Here is a 17,174-nt window from a genome sequence, read left to right as displayed (position 1 = left end):
ATTCTGACAAGTCCCGCTTCCTCCTGTGCAGGCAGGAACACAGGAGCCTCTAGATCAGGCGTAGAGAGAAGGAGAGCCATGGGGTGAGGGGGGCAGGGGGTTAATCTTCTAAGGGAGGACTGCCACTCCGAAGTGCTCTTGTGTGCGGGAAGGGTCCCTGCCCTGCCTAGTTTTAGCTGTGCCGGCTGCCGCTCGTGTGAACCGTGGGTGCCACATCTCAGAACAATGGCCTGGAGCTGGAGCGAGCGGTACGGCTTGTTCCCAAGGGCCTTGTGCCGGCTTTCAAAGGGGAAAAAACATGCAAGCGAGCAGTACAGAACATTTCTCTTCTGAAGAGCCAAGGACGGCCAGAGAGCCACACGGCCACAGAAGCGTTGCCTGGGTTGGCGCCACCAACAGTGACAAACTCTTCTTTCTCTCTCTTGTCTTTTGTGTGCTGTTTGTGTGCTGTTGAATTCTCAGGGTGAATTCTCAAGAAACAAGATGTCAGATGCAGGGAGTAGCACAGATGGGAAAATGGAGATACCCAACGGTAAGGGGAGTGGAGGGGCCGCTCTCATCTTTCAAGGACGGCTGTGGCTGTTTGTCAGGAGAGGCTGGCGGAGTCGTGCGGCTTGCTCGAAGCACTTTCCCCGCCAAACAACTTTGGCTGTGCTTCCGTCGGGCAGCATCGGACTTGTGGAACGAGGCAGCCGCTTGCCGAGTAGCACCACACACAGCAGATGTCTCCTGCACAAGTCCTGCCGGCGTTCCCTCCTGTCGCTTGTGTGGGATAATTGCCCTTGGGTCATATGGCAGAGCGCAGTGCGCTTGGTTCTTTAAAACATTTTTATGCTGCCTTTCCTCCCTTTCAGTGTGCACAGTGTGCACAAACATTTATATCCCGACTTCCTTAGACTCCGGGTGGGTGGCCAACATTGCAACCACCACATTTCAAGGACACAAATCATCAGAAAGAATGCACAAATTAAAAACAGGCAGATTTAAAACTGGGGAAGCCTGGCCAGGACCTCCTTTGGGGCTCTGCAGAGTAAGGTAACGGTTGCCTGCCCTGCAGGTGTCCTCGGCGCAGGCTGTCCTCTCCGACTGTTGGCAGGCGCCGGTGTTTGTGCCGGAGAGCCTGGCGCCACTGGCAGGCAGAGCAGGGTCCTACCCTGAGCTCTGGTTCTGTCCAAAGAGCTACATGGTTTAGGGCCTCTTTGGACTACCTTTGAGTTAACGAAAGATGTCCATTTTGCCTGTTTTGTTCAGGGGCTGCAGGAGAGTTGTGGAGAACAGTGGATGGGAGTCTTTCTCCTTTCAGTCTTTAGCTCTGTGGGAACCACAGCAGCATCCTGCACATGCCCCTTTGCCCCAAGAGCGCACCTGGAGAACCATGGTGGTGGTGTTGGGGGCGACATGGCCTCATGGCCGCAGGCGTCTCATTTCTCAAAGCTTTGGGGGTCCCAAGATCCCCTGTGTGCAGCCAGGCTTCCAATCCCATTCCGTGCGTGTTGGCAAACATGAGGCACCCCTGACTCAAAACGGGTGGTAGGGCCTGGAGCCCTGGCACATAAAATCACAAAATCACACAAGGTTGGAACAGACCACAAGGGCCGTCCAGTCCAACCCCATGTGCCATGCAGGATCCCACAATCAAAGCACTCCCGACAGATAGCCATCCAGCCTCTGCTTAAAGACCTCCAAAGATGGGGACTTGGTTCTCTTGCCCCTCTGGGCAATGGTCTGAGCAAAGATCTCTCTGCTCGGAGCTTTGGGGCAGAAAAGTGTTGCCCGGAGGAAGGGGCTGTGGGGCTGGGCTCAGGCTGGGGCTTGGGGGCAGATTTAAGGGGGAGGGGAGAGAATCCCTGCTTGGGTAGTTTTGGACATCTCTGCCACATGGGGTGGGTCGGGAGGCTAAAGCAGCCCTGGGGGAACCTGAGCCAAGTGCCCTCACCCAGTGGTGGCTACGAGAGTGAGCTTCGGCTCCTCTATTGGGCAGGCTGACACAGCCCATTGTTGTGGTTGCCCTCGCCTCAGAGGCGAAGGGCACTGCCCATGCTACAGGGGCCCTGTGGGCACTTGCTCAGTGCGCTAAAGGGCCTGTCGGGCCCACCCTTGTGCCTCAGCTCGGGGGGCTGCCTCAAACTTTCCCACCTCTCCTGTGCAAGGCAGTGACCCCCAACTGGCTGTCCCCTCCAAGCCTGCATGCCCCAACCCTCTCAGAACACAGGCATGCGCTTCTCCCCAGGACAGCATGGCTCCACATGCTGTGGGAAGGAGGAGAGGAATCTGGCTGCCGCCGGCTGCCGGTTGAGAGCCCCGTGGGCATGGGGTGGGATGTAATTGGTGGCTTTTTGGTGGTTTTCTGCTGCCCAGGAAGCTTGTCCAGCAGCCCAGAAGAGATGTCTGTAGCCACGGAGGGGCGGGAGACCTCTTCCGGTGTGGAAGTGGAAGCCTCCGACCTCAGCCTGAGCCTCACTGGGGATGAGGGCCCCCCCAACCGCGCTTCCCCGGAGAGCTCTGTAGAGGAGAGGGACTCTGACAGCATGGAGGACGCGGGGCACTACTCCATCACGGAGGAGAGCCGGACCTTCGACCGCTCTCACTCGGAGGAGGAGGAAGAGGAGGAGGAGGAGGATCTCGAAGTGGAGGTGCAGCATTCTCACCGGCGGGCGCAGCGCAAGCGCCCGAACCGGGACCGAGACTCCTCAGATGACGAGCGAGCCCTGGAGGACTGGATGGCGTCGGAGACGACGGCGCTGGCACGGCCACACTGGCGAGCGCTGCGGGCCCTGCGGGAGAGGGAGCTGGGCTGCGGCTCCCGCTTCGTCTACCAGGCCTGCGGGGCCCGGGTCTTCGTGCAGCGCTTCCGCCTGCAGTACGGACTGGAGCGCCACGGCGGCTGCGTGAACACCTTGCACTTTAACCAGCGTGGCTCGTGGCTGGCCAGCGGCAGCGACGACCTCAAGGTGGTGGTTTGGGACTGGGTCCGGAGGAAGCCAGTGCTGGAGTTTGAGAGTGGCCATAAGAGCAATGTGTTCCAGGTGAGTGAGTGTGTGTGTGTGGGGGTCACATGGAGAAATCCCGTGTCCCTTTCGGTCCCTTAGGTATGTGCATAGAATCATAGAGTTGGAAGGGACCACCAGGGCCATCTAGTCCAACCCCCTGCACAATGCAGGAAATTCACAACGATCTACCCCCCCACACACACACCTCCAGTGGCCCCTACTCCATGCCCAGAAGATGCCCAAGATGCCCTCCCCTCTCATCATCTGCTTAATGTCACAGAATCAGCATTTCTGACAGGTGGCTGTCTAGCCTCTTCTTAAAAACCTCCAGGGAAAGAGAGCTCACCACCTCCCGAGGAAGCCTGTTCCACTGAGGAACCACTCTAACTGTTAGAAAAATGCTTCCTAATGTCTAGACAGAGACTCTTTTGATTCAATTTCAACCTGTTGGTTCTTGCCCGACCTTCTGGGGCAACAGAAAACAACAGGTGGGCATCCTTCCTGGGAAACTTTCTAGGAAACGTTGGGTGGTCCAGGTGGTCAACAGGGGGAGCCTCTCTTAGAGACCACTGAGCCTTGATCGTGCCCCAGAGCCCCTTCTGATTGTGCTGAGCCTCATAGCTGAGCACATCTTGTATTGGGGGGGGGGGTGTCTCACAGTTTTAGTCCTGCGGAAAGTGAAATAGACGCACAACTTTCCTATCAAACCTGGCCTAGTTTTCCTTTGACGACATAAGTGCATGATTTATAACAGCATATAAAATTGGGGAGGTGCCGCGGGTGGCTCAGTGGTGGAGCCTCTGCTTTGCAAAGGTCTCAGGTTCAATGCCCAACATCTCCAGTTAAAAGGAGCAGGTAGAAAGTGATGTGAATGACCTCGGCAGAGGTGCTGCCAGGTCCGAGGACAGTTTTGATCTTGATGGACCAAGGAGTCTGACAGGGCAGCTCCGTGTGTTCATGTGTGCTATGTGGCATATTTATGGGATTTAAAAATCTAAATGTCTCCGTTTCCTATAAGAAAAATTGCAAGGTTACTTGAGAAGGAGTTGCATACTGCTGCACCTTAGGCCAGAGGGGTCAAACTAATTTGTCACGAGGGCCAGATATGACATAAAGGTCATTTGTTCAAACCGGGCCGTGTGTGCCAGCCTCGTCAGCCCAGATCCAGAGCCGGGGGTTGGCTTCCTCTGATCACCCTCCGCAGCAGCCCCCGACTTCAGGGGTGGCCGGAGAGGGCAAATTACGCACTGCATTGAGCCCCCACCTTCCGATTTCTGCTGTCTCGGCTTGGACCTCTACGTGGAGGTCCCAGCCAGTGAGCAGCGTGGGTCAGAAGGCCCCCCACAGCCCAGAATCAGGAGCAATTGGAGTGGGGGTGTACGTGTGTTGCTGTTGTCTTGGCTTGCAGGCCGGAGAACAGCTCTCAAAGCTCCAGATCCATCCCACGGGGCCTTATCTTTGACACCCTTGCCTTAGGCAATTGTAGCACGTGGATGTTTAATCTTTGCCACCTGAGAGGTAGGAAAAATTAAAGGTAGAAAACAAATATGTTAGTTAACAAAATAAAATATTATTTGGACAGACGCTCTATGAGAGTCACAGTAGACAGACTCTACCTGCCTATTTGCTTATTAAAACCTTGTCCTTAAGAAGCATTTTATTCATTCTAAAACAGAAAATATTTCATAAGAGGTTTTTTTTTAGTGCTCCTCCAAATTTCCCCATTTTTCAGTGGAAAAAGATATTTTTTAAGTCCTCTGGAAAAACCCTTTTCCATTTTTTTCTGTCTGTGTGTGTCGTTTTTTTTTTACTGGGCCTTCACATCTCTGTATAGGAATTTTCATTGCCTAATGCTGTAGGTTCTTACATAAAAAATCTCGACACTACGCACTGAGAGAGAGTAAAAACCTTGCTTTACTCCAGAAAGGAGGATATTTCATAAGGGAGTTCGCCCAAATTTCCAGTTTCTCTGTTGAAAAAAATCAAGAGCAGGTCCTTGCAGGGGAGTAAGGGAGGGAGGGGCGTTTGGTTCTTGGCCTTCCCGTCTCTTGGCCTCCCAACCCCACCCCCTTGGAAGTCCCCTAGCGAACGGCAAGAGTTGCTCAGGGTCGTGGCCTTTGAGCTTGGGCCTCAGGCCTTTCTCAGGAGCCAGAACGGCACCGTCAGCAGCAAATAATCCCTTGCATGTTGCCTCCTTTGCCAGCATGGTGTAGTGGTTAAGAGCAGTGGTTTGGAGCAGTGGGTTCTGACCTGGAAAACCAGGTTTGATTCCCCACTCCTCCACATGAGCGACAGAGGCTAATCTGGTGAACTGGGTTGGTTTCCCCATTCCTACACATGAAGCCTGCTGGGGGACCTTGGGCTAGTCACCGTTCTCTCAGCCCCACCTACCTCACATGGTGTCTGTTGTGGGGAGGGGAAGGGAGGATGATCGTAAGCCGATTTGAGTCTCCCTTAAGTGATAGAGAAAGTCAGCATATAAAAACCAACTCTTCTTCTTCGTCTTCTTTTTCTTCTTGCAGGAAGCTAGTTTGGAGGGGGGGGTTAGGGTCTTGCTCCCTGCGGAGGGGGCGCTCGCCAGGCTCCGGGAGCTCACTTTCCTCTTCTGTCCTCCCAGGCAAAGTTCCTCCCGAACAGCGGGGACTCGACCATCGCCATGTGTGCTCGTGACGGCCAAGTGCGTGTGGCCGAGCTTTCGGCCACTCAGTGCTGCAAGAACACGAAGAGGGTGGCCCAGCACAAGGGCGCGTCACACAAAGTGAGTTCTCGGCGGAGGGGAGAGGGGCTGCGAGGGTGTGTGTGCGTGGCTTACAGTGGCTGGAGCCCCGCCCAGTGTGGGACCTGTGTTCTTCTGCGCTGCCTGCCTGTTGGAGCTTAGTCGGGCAGCAAATGGCACCAGAATGAGCCGATACTGAGTGTTCCGGCACTCAGCTTTAGCAAAATGGTTTCCTTCTGTGTGTCAAGTAATAGCTACAACACACACACACATAGGAGTGGCCCTTCAGTGCGCCCTGGACACTCTCTGGCTTCCCTTGGAATCCCTTTTGTGTGCCCCTAACCCAGAGGGAGTTTTGGCCGGAAGGCTGCTGGGGAGAGTGGGCAGTGGGCAGCTTTGGAAGAAGAGAACTGCCAGGCGTGCCTGCCTGCCTGCTTTCCCTGGGAGCCCATGTGCCTGCCTGTCTTTCAGCTGGCCCTTGAGCCAGATTCTCCGTGCACTTTCCTGTCGGCTGGCGAAGATGCCGTGGTCTTCACCATCGACCTGAGACAAGACCGGCCTGCTTCGTAAGTGATGGGTGGGGCTTTCTTTGTGCCAGGCGGTCCTCCCCTCTCTGCCTTTTGACACTGGTGTGGCTGTAGTGGGCAGGGGCCTGGGGGTTTCTCTCAGGGGTAGTAGCAGCAGCCCGGCCCCCTGTTTTCAGTCCGGGCACTTGGTGGCTCTCGGGCCACGCTCGGCCTTCCTCCCCTGTGGCAAAGATGGTTTGGCTGGTTCGGTTGGCTTGCCGGTGTGTGTGTGTGTGTCAAGAGAGTCCTTCTACCCCGGTGGCTGGGGTCTGTCTCCCTTTTTCTGGCCTCCCTGCAGTGGCGTCTCTCAGAGTTCAGGTCTGCCCCAAAATTGTATGTTTGCAGAGTCTCAAATTGTTGGGTGTTTGGGGGTGGGGGCAGCTTTCCTCAAGGTGTGCTCAGGGGCTCTTCCCCCAGGTTCTCCAGAGGGCGGCACCTCTGGCTGCCTCTCCTTCCTGGCTGGCTGTGTTCCTCCTCCCCCTCCTCCTCCATGGGTGTTGGTGGGAGGAGCAGGTGTGGCTGGGGAGGGGTCCAGAGGGGCCCATGGGGCTGTCGAGCACCCGGCTCTTCTTTGTCTCTGCACTTCTGTTTAGGAAACTGGTGGTGACGAAAGAGAAGGAGAAGAAAGTGGGCCTGTACACCATCTACGTGAACCCCTCCAACACACACCAGTTTGCTGTGGGGGGCAGAGATGAATATGTCCGGTGAGTTGAGGGGTTTGGCCGGGGGGGGGGGGATGGGTCGCAGCCGGTTCCCTCCGTTATTTGGCATTGAGTCCTGGAGTCCTACAAGCAGAGGGCCCCACACCAGTGGAAGAGGAGGAGCCAGGAGGGCTTTGTTGGAGCAGATTCTAGTTTCCTGGCGGGGGTGGGGATGGGTAGGGGGCTCAGTGGCTGTGCTGGGTGGCCTTGCAGTTGCTACAAAGGGAGATCTGTCAACAATGCTGATTCTGTGACCTTAGGCAGATGGTGAGAGGGAGGGCATCTTGGCCATCTTCTGGGCGTGGAGTAGGGGTCACTGGGGGTGTGGGGGGGTGGTTGTGAATTTCCTGCATTGTGCAGGGGATTGGACTAGATGACCCTGGTGGTCCCTTCCAGCTCTGATTCTGTGATTCTAGGGCAAGCGCCAGAGCTGCTGTCAGGGTGGGAGGGGCTCGTGGGTAGCTCTTTCAGTGCCTCCTTGCCGTTGGAGGCACTCCCTGGTGATGCCACCCATGTATGATGTTGGCTGTGGTTCTTATCCGGTCTTCTTCTCTCCTGTGTGGGAGCCTCTGGGCTTGTATCACCCTCCAAGTCCTTCTGGGGTGGTTCTTTGCAGTACCCAAGTCCAGGGGGCTCTGACCCTTCTTGGGGAACTTCTTTTGGAGGAGAGCTGAACGGTAGATGCCCCTGCAGTGTTCCTTCCTGCAGTATCCTGTGCCTTGAGCAGCCTTGAAAAATCACCACACCTCCTCCTACTGAGGGAAGGACATGCAGAAGGGATCTTCCTAGATCCTCTTCCCCCACCCCCAAGCCCTGGAGGAAAAGCCCCAGAGCCTCTGGTCTCTCTTTCTTTCTCAAAGCATCAGTTGCAGTCCTGTTTCTGCACTTTTATTACGGGGCAGTGACACCCCAACTCTCCTCTGTGGCACGGACGTCTGTGCTCCTGAGTGGGAGAGCCCACTCCTGGGTTGGGATAGATCCTTTAGCTCTTCCTGAGCTCTTACCTGCTCTTCATTCGGCTCTTGCCTCTGCTTGGCTGGTGGTGGTGTGCTCACAGCTCCACCCATGGAGGAAGGTAGCCTGGAACAGGTTATGCCCTCCCCCCGTTCACTGCGCAGGCGAGGCTAAGCAGGCGTTATTGCGGTGCTTCCGTGTCCAGCTAGGGGGCAAGACCCAGGCCGTGCCCTCCCTCTCCCGGTGTTGGGCAAACTTCCACAGCTTTCTGCGCATAACAGGGAAGACCGTTTGGGCAAGGAGAAGAAGGAAGGATGCATGATGCCAGGGCAGGCCACGAGAACCCCACGCCAGAGCCGCAAGAGCTCAGCTGGGCTCTTGGCTACCAAAACAGCTGCTTCTAGGGTATGTGCTTTGCCCGCTCTGGCTCCCCAGGTCAAGGGAATTGCCGGTGCTTTGACTGCCATAGGAGCCCTTCAAGATCCCTCGGCTGAGACATGACCCTCCCAAGAGGCCCTCACTACCCCACAACAGAAGCCGCTATGGAGGAAGCTCTGTGAGAGCAGCTCACTGACACTCTGGGTTCAGGCATGCCAAACTTCTCCAACTTGGCTCCAGCAGGCCAACGAAACTCCCGGATCTCGGAGTTCTCAAAGCTGGTGGCAATGAGGCTTCTCCTGCAGTGGGCAGCCAAGACCAGCAGAGGAAAGACCAGGGTCCTTCTCATCCTACCCTCCAAGTACAGTATCGGAGGAGCATGCTGTGAAACACAGGCAGGAGAATGCTGCTTCAGTCATCTCGCTTGGCTTCCTGAAGGCACCTGGTTGGCCACTGTGCGGACAGGCTGTTGGAATCGATGGGACTGGGTCTGATCCAGCAGGACTTCTCTTATGTTCTTATGGAGGACGGGGCTACCCATGGCTACTAGTAAAAATGGATACTGGTCATGATGGATACTAGTCATGATGTATACCCGTTCTCTCCAGGATCAAAGGGGTATTCTATGAGGTGCCATGGAACACAGGCAGGATGGTGCTGCTGCAGTTGTCTTGTTGTGGGCTTCCTAGAGGCACCTGGTTGGCTACCGTGTGAACAGACTGCTGGACCTGGTGGGCCTGGGTCTGAGCCAGCAGGGCTCTTCTTAGTTCTCATGAGGATTTTTGACCGGGCATCCCTGCACCCAATGGCTGCTACTAGATTCCTATCAAGGTCATGAAGGATGTCGAGGAGGGGCTTCCAAATAGCCGGGGGGGAAAACAAAAGTATAGAGATTTGTGGGGTGGGGGCGCTTCTGCAGTCCCTCGTTGTCATCTTCATCTCACTCCTCTCCCTGCTCCAAGAGATTCAAAAGGAGCTCAAAGATCCACTGCGGTCATTCCTTGGATAAAGCTGGCTCTTACTCTCCAGACTTGGAGGAAGACACTGGAGAAAAGGAAGCAGCGGGGATTCTTGAGGATCATCGGTATGCAGGCTGGTACTGCTTAATTTATGGAGGGTCTGGAACTGGGGGTGGGCCGTTGGCAGATGACACAAAATTATTCAGGAGGTGAAAACTGAGACTGACTGAGAAGAGCTCCAGGAGGATCTCTGCAAATTGGGTAAGTGGGCAAAAATGTGGCAGATGAAGTTCAATTTTTTTTTTAATAAGGTTTATTTACAACACGTTACATCCATCTTTCTGTTACAAAATCCATGCGTCAAAACAAGTAGAAAAACATCTTGATAATATTGTCCACATCTCTGAATTAAAGCATAAGTCTCGAAATGGTAGATAAGGGCCCCCAGGCTGTGTTGATTCCTTTGGTTTAGAGCTATTCCAATATTGTATAAATAGGAGCCATCAGTGCGGATAAGTTCAGTGTTGGTAAGGGTAAGGTGATGCACGTTGGAACAAATAATCCCAAGTTCAACAAGTGTATATTAACAGGGTCCGAACTTGCTGTGATCAAGAGGCAAAGAGACCTTGGGGTCGTAGTGGGTAGCTCTATGAAAATGCCAACCCACTGTACTGCAGGAGGGGAAGAAGCAATCTCTATGCTGGGGATTATTAGGAAAGGGTTTGAAACTAAAATTGCCAATGTTTATAATGTGTGAACAGACTGCTAGACACGATGGGCCTGGGTCTGATCCGGTATGGCTTTTCTTACGTTCTATAATGCCCCTGTGTAGATCTATGGCGCGGCCTCATTTGGAATACTGTGGGCAGTTCTGGTCACCGTATCTCGAAAAGGACATTGCAGAGCCGGCAGAAGTCCAGGAGAGGGCAACCAAGATGATCAGGGGGATTCCTTCCCTATGAGGAAAGGCTGAAGAGTCTGGGGGTTTTCAGTTTAGAAAAGAGACAACTAAGGGAGAACATGATAGAGGTTTATAAAATGATGCACGGTGGAGAGAGTTGACAAAGAGGACTTTTTCTCCCTCTCCCAAAATACTAGAACTTTGAGGGTGTCCAATGAATTGGATGGGCAGTAGACTCAGGATGGACAGAAGGAAATACTTCTTTACACAGCAAGTGATTAAAATGTGGAATTTGCTACCTGAGTGATGGCCGCTGGTGTATATAGCTTTAAAAGGGGATTAGACAGATTCATGGAGGAGAAGTCTGTCAGTAGCTACTAGCCATGGTGACTAAAGAGAACCTCCACATTCAGAGGCAGTCCATCTTTGAATCCCACTGCCAGGAGGAAACATCAAGGGAAGACCTCAGCCTCTCTGACCTAACCTTGGCCCTCCAGGGCAACTGATTGGCCACTGTGAGATGGGAAGCTGGACTGGATGGACCGCTGGCAGCACTGGCCACCGACAGAGATTCCAGGAGTTCCTCCAGAACCAGAACGGCGTGAACTGCCCTCCATGTGCAGCTCCACAGTGCCCCCCTGTGGCCACAAGGTTTCCCATCACTGTGCCTCATACTCCTGTTCCATTCAATTTGCAGACGAGGAAGGGAGAATGGTCGGGGAAGGGGCCTTCTCATCCAGCGCCAGCCTCCACCAGGCCCTTCCAACAAGAGGATTTCTCTGGCTTCCTGACCACAGATTCTACTGGGCCACAGTTCTCCGCTGAGTTGCTGCTCCAAGCCCCCCAGACCCCCTCCAGAGAGGTTGGTCTAGGATCTTTCACCAGCCTGCTCAGACTCCGTCTGCTGTGCCGTTTCCCGATTCCCTTGAGGAAGGCCTGAAGAGTGCATGGGTTGTCCCTGAGGAAAAGTCAAGAGCAGACCTTCGCCCTCTCCCTTTTGCTGTGAAGGCCGAGCAGTCCCCTGGATGGGATGCCCCTGGAACAACAGCCCTTCTCTTGGGCGCAGCGCTCTACAGGGCCGATGGCCAGGCACATGGCGACCCTGTGGATGGAAAGGACGAGCTTTCTTTCAACAAGGCACTTAGAATCATAAAGGGGCCACCAGGGTCATCAAGTCCAACCCCCTGCACAATGCAGGAAATTCACAACTAGCTCCCACCCACCCCTAGTGACCAGAAGATAGCCAAGATGCCCTCCCTCTCATCACTTCTGAAGCTTCACCTGTCGGGGCTGGCTCATCTGCGTCCGTCTTCTCTAGAGCACAGGTCCTCTGGGCTCCAGCAGAAGCCCGACTTGGGTCCGGTCAGAGTGGGACGAACACTGCTTGGAATCACGTCTCACAATGGAAGGGAGGCTTGGCTGGGAGTGGAAGCACCGCAACGATCATTTGCATCGCCTGTGGGGGGGGGGGGGGCGCAACCCGTTCTGGGGTACCTTCCAGGCCACTGGTGAGCAGAAACCATTGTTGGTAAATCCAGTGTTCCATCCTGACAACAAGAGCCCATTTCTTCTGACCTGATGCCAGAGCATCCACCTGTGCGTGTTGTTGAAGCACGTGAGTGGAGGTACCATTAGGGGGTACCATTAAGGAAGGAGCCTCTTCTTCCCAGCAAGCCTGCCTTCAGGGAGGAAGTAGAATTGCTCTTGGCTTTCTCTGGGTTCTTTCCTGGCTGCAGCCCCAGCGGAGACTGTCCCAGCCATGACGCTCTTGACTTTCCAGAGCTGGGACTTTCCCCCCTCCATGCTTCTTTTGGCTCAGGGAGCCAGCCAGGGGAGCCTGGGCAAACGCCACTTCATCCTCAAGAGGGCTCCCTGCTGGGTGGGAGGGGTGGTTGTGGGGGGCCCCACGGGGCCTTCAGGCCTGCCGGCTGCTGCCCTGACCCTCCTGCTTGTCTTGTTGTAGGATCTATGATCAGCGGAAGATCAATGAGAACGAGAGCAACGGGGTGCTGAAGAAGTTCTGCCCGCCCCACTTGGTGAGAAGCCATTTATCCTTCCGTGGCTGGCCTTTTAGCCCCTCTCCTCCAACTGTGTGCCAGCAGCTGAACATTGAACCCAAATGGGGCATGCATGTGTATATATATATGGGGGGGGGGGAGCAGGTTCCAGTCCAGCTGGGAGCCTTGCTCAGAAACCAGGGGCTCCCTTGTCCGTCTCTGCCCAGCCTGCCTCGCAGGGTTGAGAAGAGGAGGGGGAGGGAAGCCAGCGGCAGAGCCAAGCTTTGCGTGCCCACCTCCAGGGGGGGCTTTCTTCCTTTGCTGGGGGGTGGGTGGGCGGGCTGCCTGTAGCTGAGCCAGGCTGCTGCTCTGCTTCTCATGCAAGGCATCGGCTTCTCTTGACCCAGAGGACAGGGGAATTGGGGAAGGGGGCTGCTGAAGGTGGTTTGGTGGCATTTGTGATGGGGGGGGGGGCTGGCCTTCCCTTTAGTTCATGAACCTTCTCTGGCACAACATCCTTGGTTTATCGGGGATGGGGAGTATTTCAGGGGAAGGTAGAGCTCCCGGGGGACTCCTGCAGAGCCCAGTCAGCCTTGCATGAAGATCCAAACTGCTGCTGCTCCGTGGGGAGGCAAAGCCCCCCTCCCCCTCCCAGACTGTGCAGAGCCCTTGTTGCTCGGCTGCAGGAGCTCGTCTGATGTGTCCTGTGTGCTTCTTCATCCCAGGTCAACAGTGAGTCCAAAGCCAACATCACCTGCCTGGTGTACAGCTACGACGGGTCGGGTATGTGCCCGCACTGGACACTGGAGGGGGTGGGGCTTCCGCAGAGGGCTTCCCAGCACTTGCCTGCATGGCGTAGTGGTTAAGAGTGGTGGGCTCTAATCTGGGGAACCGGGTTGGTTTCCCCCACCTCCACATGCAGCCAGCTGGGTGACCTTGGGCCAGTCACAGTTTTCTCTGAGCTCTCTCAGCCCCATCTACCTCACATGGTGTCTGTTGTGGGGAGGGGGAGGGAAGGTGCTTGTAAGCCACTTTGAGACTTCTCAAAGGTAAAAGAAGAAGAGTTGGTTTTTATATGCCAACTTTCTTTACCACTTAAGGGAGACTCAAACTGGCTTACCATCACCTTCCCTCCCCGTCCCCACAACAGACACCCTGTGAGGTGGGTGGGGCTGAGAGAGTGTGACTAGTCCTAGGTCACCCAGCTGGCTTCGTGTGGAGGAGTGGGGAAACAAATCCAGCTCAAACCCGGTTCTCCAGATCAGAGTCCACCGCTCCAAGCCACTGCTCCTAACCAGTACACCATGCTAGAGAAAGTCAGCATATAAAAACCAACTCTTCTTCTCGGGGGTGGGTGGGGAATGCCTTCCTATTCTCTCCCTTATCTGGCTGAAAATCAGTTGTTGGCATAACTGACAACGCTGGCAAAGCTTTCCCAGCTGGGTTGACTTCTGTCACTGTGGGTGAACCAGCGCTCTTCTGGAGACCCTCCCTGCCGAGCTGGCTGGGTGCAGGCCCTGCTGAGAATGCTGTTCTCTGCTGGCGTTCCCGGGCGGGGGTGGGGTGGGGCTTTCAAGGCCCGGGGAGGGGAGGGGTACGTGCCCTGAGGGGGTGTTTGAAGGTCCTGGCATGTCGTTGCAGAACTCCTGGCCAGCTACAACGACGAAGACATCTATCTCTTCAATTCGTCCCACAGCGATGGCGCAGAATACATCAAAAGATACAAGGGGCATCGGAATAGCGCCACAGGTGCATGGGCAGTGCCCCCCCGAACCTGATGGTTTGCCTTAACCCTTCAAACAGTGAAGCCGAGAGGCTGGCTTCAGGCCCACCTGGGTGCCCGTGCTGTCTCCCTCCAGCCTCCTGGGAGGCAGCTCTGGGGGCCTTGCTGAAAACCAGCTCCCTGGAGCTGTGGAGCTCCTGTCCCGTTCCCCCCCCCCCGGCCTTAGGCAGCGGCCGGCCCTGTGGGGGAGCCCCAGTGGCACTTCCAGGGGGGGCCTGGTTCTCTTTCTGCCACCTAGCGGACTATAGCAGCACCCCCCACTCCCCCATGTTGTAATGGCTTCCAGTGGGTATTGACCACACTAAGCGTATTAATTTGAGGCAGAATGTTTTTATCCTGCTGCTCTCCTCAAGTGTTCAAATGAGAGCTTACAATGAAAACAACCAGTTGAAATAACCAGGTAAAACCCACACTATAAAATGCCAGCCAGCCAGCCCCTTCTCCGAATGCTCATTGAAATACCTTGAATTTTACTGGCAGCCTGAGGGAGTACAACGTCCCCTATTCTGGAGAGTGAATTCCAGAGTCGGGGCCCCCCACTGAGGGGGGGTGTTCTTGGGTCGCCCCCTCAAGCCAGGCCTCTGGGGCTTCCTGCCCTCTAGTGGGTGGCACCTGAGAGCTGGGCCAGGCCGCTTGGCTGAGTGCCTCTCGCTGGTGCCCGCCCTTGGCCCCCCAACAAGATGCGCAGCCGTCACCTTGCTCCGTCCCTCTCTGGATCCCATGTGGTAGGCTATGGGGAGGGCCCTCCTTGGAAGCACCCTGGGGGGCCGAAAGCTTAATGGGGCTTTTGGCTAGTCCTCTTCCCCGCCCTGGGAGTGTGCCTGGAAGCCCCCTCTTGCTGGCGGGGAGTGTGGGCCACGGCACCGGCCATCTGAGCAGCCTTGTCTACTTCCAGTGAAAGGCGTCAATTTCTACGGCCCCAAGAGCGAGTTTGTGGTGAGCGGCAGTGACTGCGGCCACATCTTCCTGTGGGAGAAGGCCTCCTGCCAGATCGTACAGTTCATGGACGGCGACAAGGGCGGCGTGGTGAGTTGGGCCTGGCTGGTTGTGGTGCACCACTGGGGGCAGGGGAGGCCTTGTGCCAGGAGGCGGCTACTGCCCAGTCCCTGGGAGGTGGGGGGGTCCACGCTTCAGCCCTGCCTCCTCCCCACACTTGCGGCCACCAAACCAGGGCTGCTCCAGGCTCCTGATGCCCAAATTCCTGGCCTCTTGAAGCAGCTAAAAGGCCGGCCAGCCATGCCTGGGGGAGCAGCAGCAGGGCCCAGGGCGCCTCCGCTGCTTTTTGCAGGGTTACCAAGAAGCTGCCCCCTTCCGCAGGACAGTACGGCAGAAGCCTCTTGTCGTGTGTCATAGCCCCTCCCCTCCCCCCCCCCCCCGGATTTCTGTTCTGCTGCAGGTCAACTGCCTGGAGCCCCACCCGCACCTGCCTGTGCTGGCCACCAGTGGTTTGGATCACGACGTCAAGATCTGGGCCCCCACGGCTGAGGCGCCCACGCAGCTGGCCGGCTTGAAGGAGGTGAGGGGTGCAGGAGGTGGCGTGTCGCTCGGCGGCCTCGGGTGGAGAGCCAGCGTGGTGTAGTGGTTTGGAGCGGTGGACTCTGATCTGGAGAACCGGGTTTGATTCCCTCACTCCTCCACATGAGTGGCGGAGGCTAATCTGGAGAACTGGGTTAGTTTCCCCACTCTGACACACGAAGCCAGCTGGGTGACCTTGGGCTAGTCACAGCTCTCTTAGAGCTCTGTCAGCTCCACCCACCTCACAGGGTGTCTGTTGTGGGGAGGGGAAGGGAAGGGAAGGAGATTGTAAGCTGGTTTGAATCTCCCTTGAGTGGTAGAGAAAGGGCATAGAAAAACCAACTCTTCTTCTTTCGGTGGGCCTCCTGCGGGCAGTCTGCCTGTTGGAGAACAAGGGGTGCATGACCCACGTCCCTTGGAGGTGGTGAGGGGCGCGCCTTCCCACAGAAACTTCCTGCACTCATGGGTGGTGACTGTTTTGCCCCTGTCTGCCTCTCCCCCACCCCCCAGGTGATCAAGAAGAACAAGCGGGAGCGAGACGAGGACAGCCTGCACCACACGGACATGTACGAGAGCCACCTGCTCTGGTTCCTGATGCACCATTTCCGGCAGAGGCGGCACCACAGGGTAGGTTGGCGGAGCCAGGCCTTGCCCCCCCCCCCCCCGTCTGGCAGGGCAGGAACTGAAGCAGCCAGCCCCAGCACAGGGAGGGGTCGGTTGCCAATCCTGCTTGAAGGCCGTAGAAGCCCCGGGGCCTCCTTCCAGTGCGGGCAGCAGCCGCCTTCTCCACCTCAGCTCCCCATCCCAGAGGAAGGCATGAGCGTTAGGGGAATAGATCAGTGGCGTCCCACGGGGAGGGTGCGTTCCGGTGGTCCTTGCCCAAGCTGTCTTAGGGAGCAGCCTTTCCCATGCTCCAAGACAAGGGCCCGGAGTTGCGCTTCCTGGGACCTGCGGTCTCCCTCTCCCCCAACGCGCCCTCGCCACTGGGCTGGGCAGAAGGACCGACCTCAGCTCTCCTCCCACCAACTGCCTGGGCTGATAGCTATTTGTCCTCGGCAGCGCCGAAGAGATCCCGGTGTGGGTGCGACCGACAGCGACTCGGATGAATCCCTCAGCTCCTCGGACACGTCGGATGACGAGGAGGAGGGCCCGGATCGAGTGCAGTGTATGCCTTCTTGAGGCCTCTGTGGACAGGGTGGAGGGGTATGAAAAGGCGGAGACTTGAAACAAAGCCCCCCCTTTTAATTCACCACTTTTTTGCTTTTTATCAAACCCCCACGGGCGTTCCGCCCCTCGTGAGCCCTTGCTTTCCTGGGGCGGCCAGTTTGGCCTGCAAGCACTTGGACTCCCGCTTGAGCCTCAGCGCAGAGGAGGGGATCACAGCCCTCTGCCCTCCCCACCACCTCGGCTTCAGTCCTGTTCAGTTCCTCCCCCCCCCCCCCCAAGTGCAGCCAGGGCTCCTTGGCTGCCTCTCCCCCCCCCCCCCGCGCTGCGTGGAGTGGGTTGTGAGTTCCTTTGTCCCTCCCCTGAGCTGTGGGTGGGAGTTCCGCGGGACATGGTGGAGGCCGTGTTTTTCCTCTTTTTTTTCTGGTGAATGCCACCGCATGCTTCCCGCCCCCCCCCCTTTTGCTGCTTCAAGGATGAGCGCACTCAGACTCTCTGCCTCCCCTGGCCTTTTGGGGCATGGTGCCCCTCTTGTTTTTCCGTTGTGTTT

At 56.4% G+C, this 17,174-nt stretch overlaps 1 protein-coding gene across 1 annotated transcript in view; it reads left to right on the top strand.

Moving 5' to 3' along the window:
- The window catches only part of DCAF8 (DDB1 and CUL4 associated factor 8), a 45,942-nt gene extending 29,286 nt beyond the window's left edge, over positions 1 to 16,656 (top strand). Inside the window, exons 11-22 of the mRNA XM_056853562.1 lie at positions 463 to 532; positions 2,359 to 3,026; positions 5,608 to 5,748; positions 6,178 to 6,272; positions 6,866 to 6,976; positions 12,129 to 12,201; positions 12,888 to 12,945; positions 13,804 to 13,911; positions 14,841 to 14,971; positions 15,342 to 15,461; positions 15,971 to 16,087; positions 16,520 to 16,656. Coding sequence (XP_056709540.1) covers positions 463 to 532; positions 2,359 to 3,026; positions 5,608 to 5,748; positions 6,178 to 6,272; positions 6,866 to 6,976; positions 12,129 to 12,201; positions 12,888 to 12,945; positions 13,804 to 13,911; positions 14,841 to 14,971; positions 15,342 to 15,461; positions 15,971 to 16,087; positions 16,520 to 16,639 — 1,812 coding nt within the window. The 3' untranslated portion in view covers positions 16,640 to 16,656. The remainder of the gene's footprint in view (positions 1 to 462; positions 533 to 2,358; positions 3,027 to 5,607; positions 5,749 to 6,177; positions 6,273 to 6,865; positions 6,977 to 12,128; positions 12,202 to 12,887; positions 12,946 to 13,803; positions 13,912 to 14,840; positions 14,972 to 15,341; positions 15,462 to 15,970; positions 16,088 to 16,519) is intronic.
- Positions 16,657 to 17,174: the final 518 nt, after the last annotated feature.

Source organism: Euleptes europaea, chromosome 7 (genome assembly GCF_029931775.1).
Source record: "Euleptes europaea isolate rEulEur1 chromosome 7, rEulEur1.hap1, whole genome shotgun sequence".
Taxonomy (NCBI): domain Eukaryota; kingdom Metazoa; phylum Chordata; class Lepidosauria; order Squamata; family Sphaerodactylidae; genus Euleptes; species Euleptes europaea.
The sequence above is the reverse complement of the archived record's forward strand: the minus strand, read 5'-3'. Positions and strand labels throughout refer to the sequence as shown.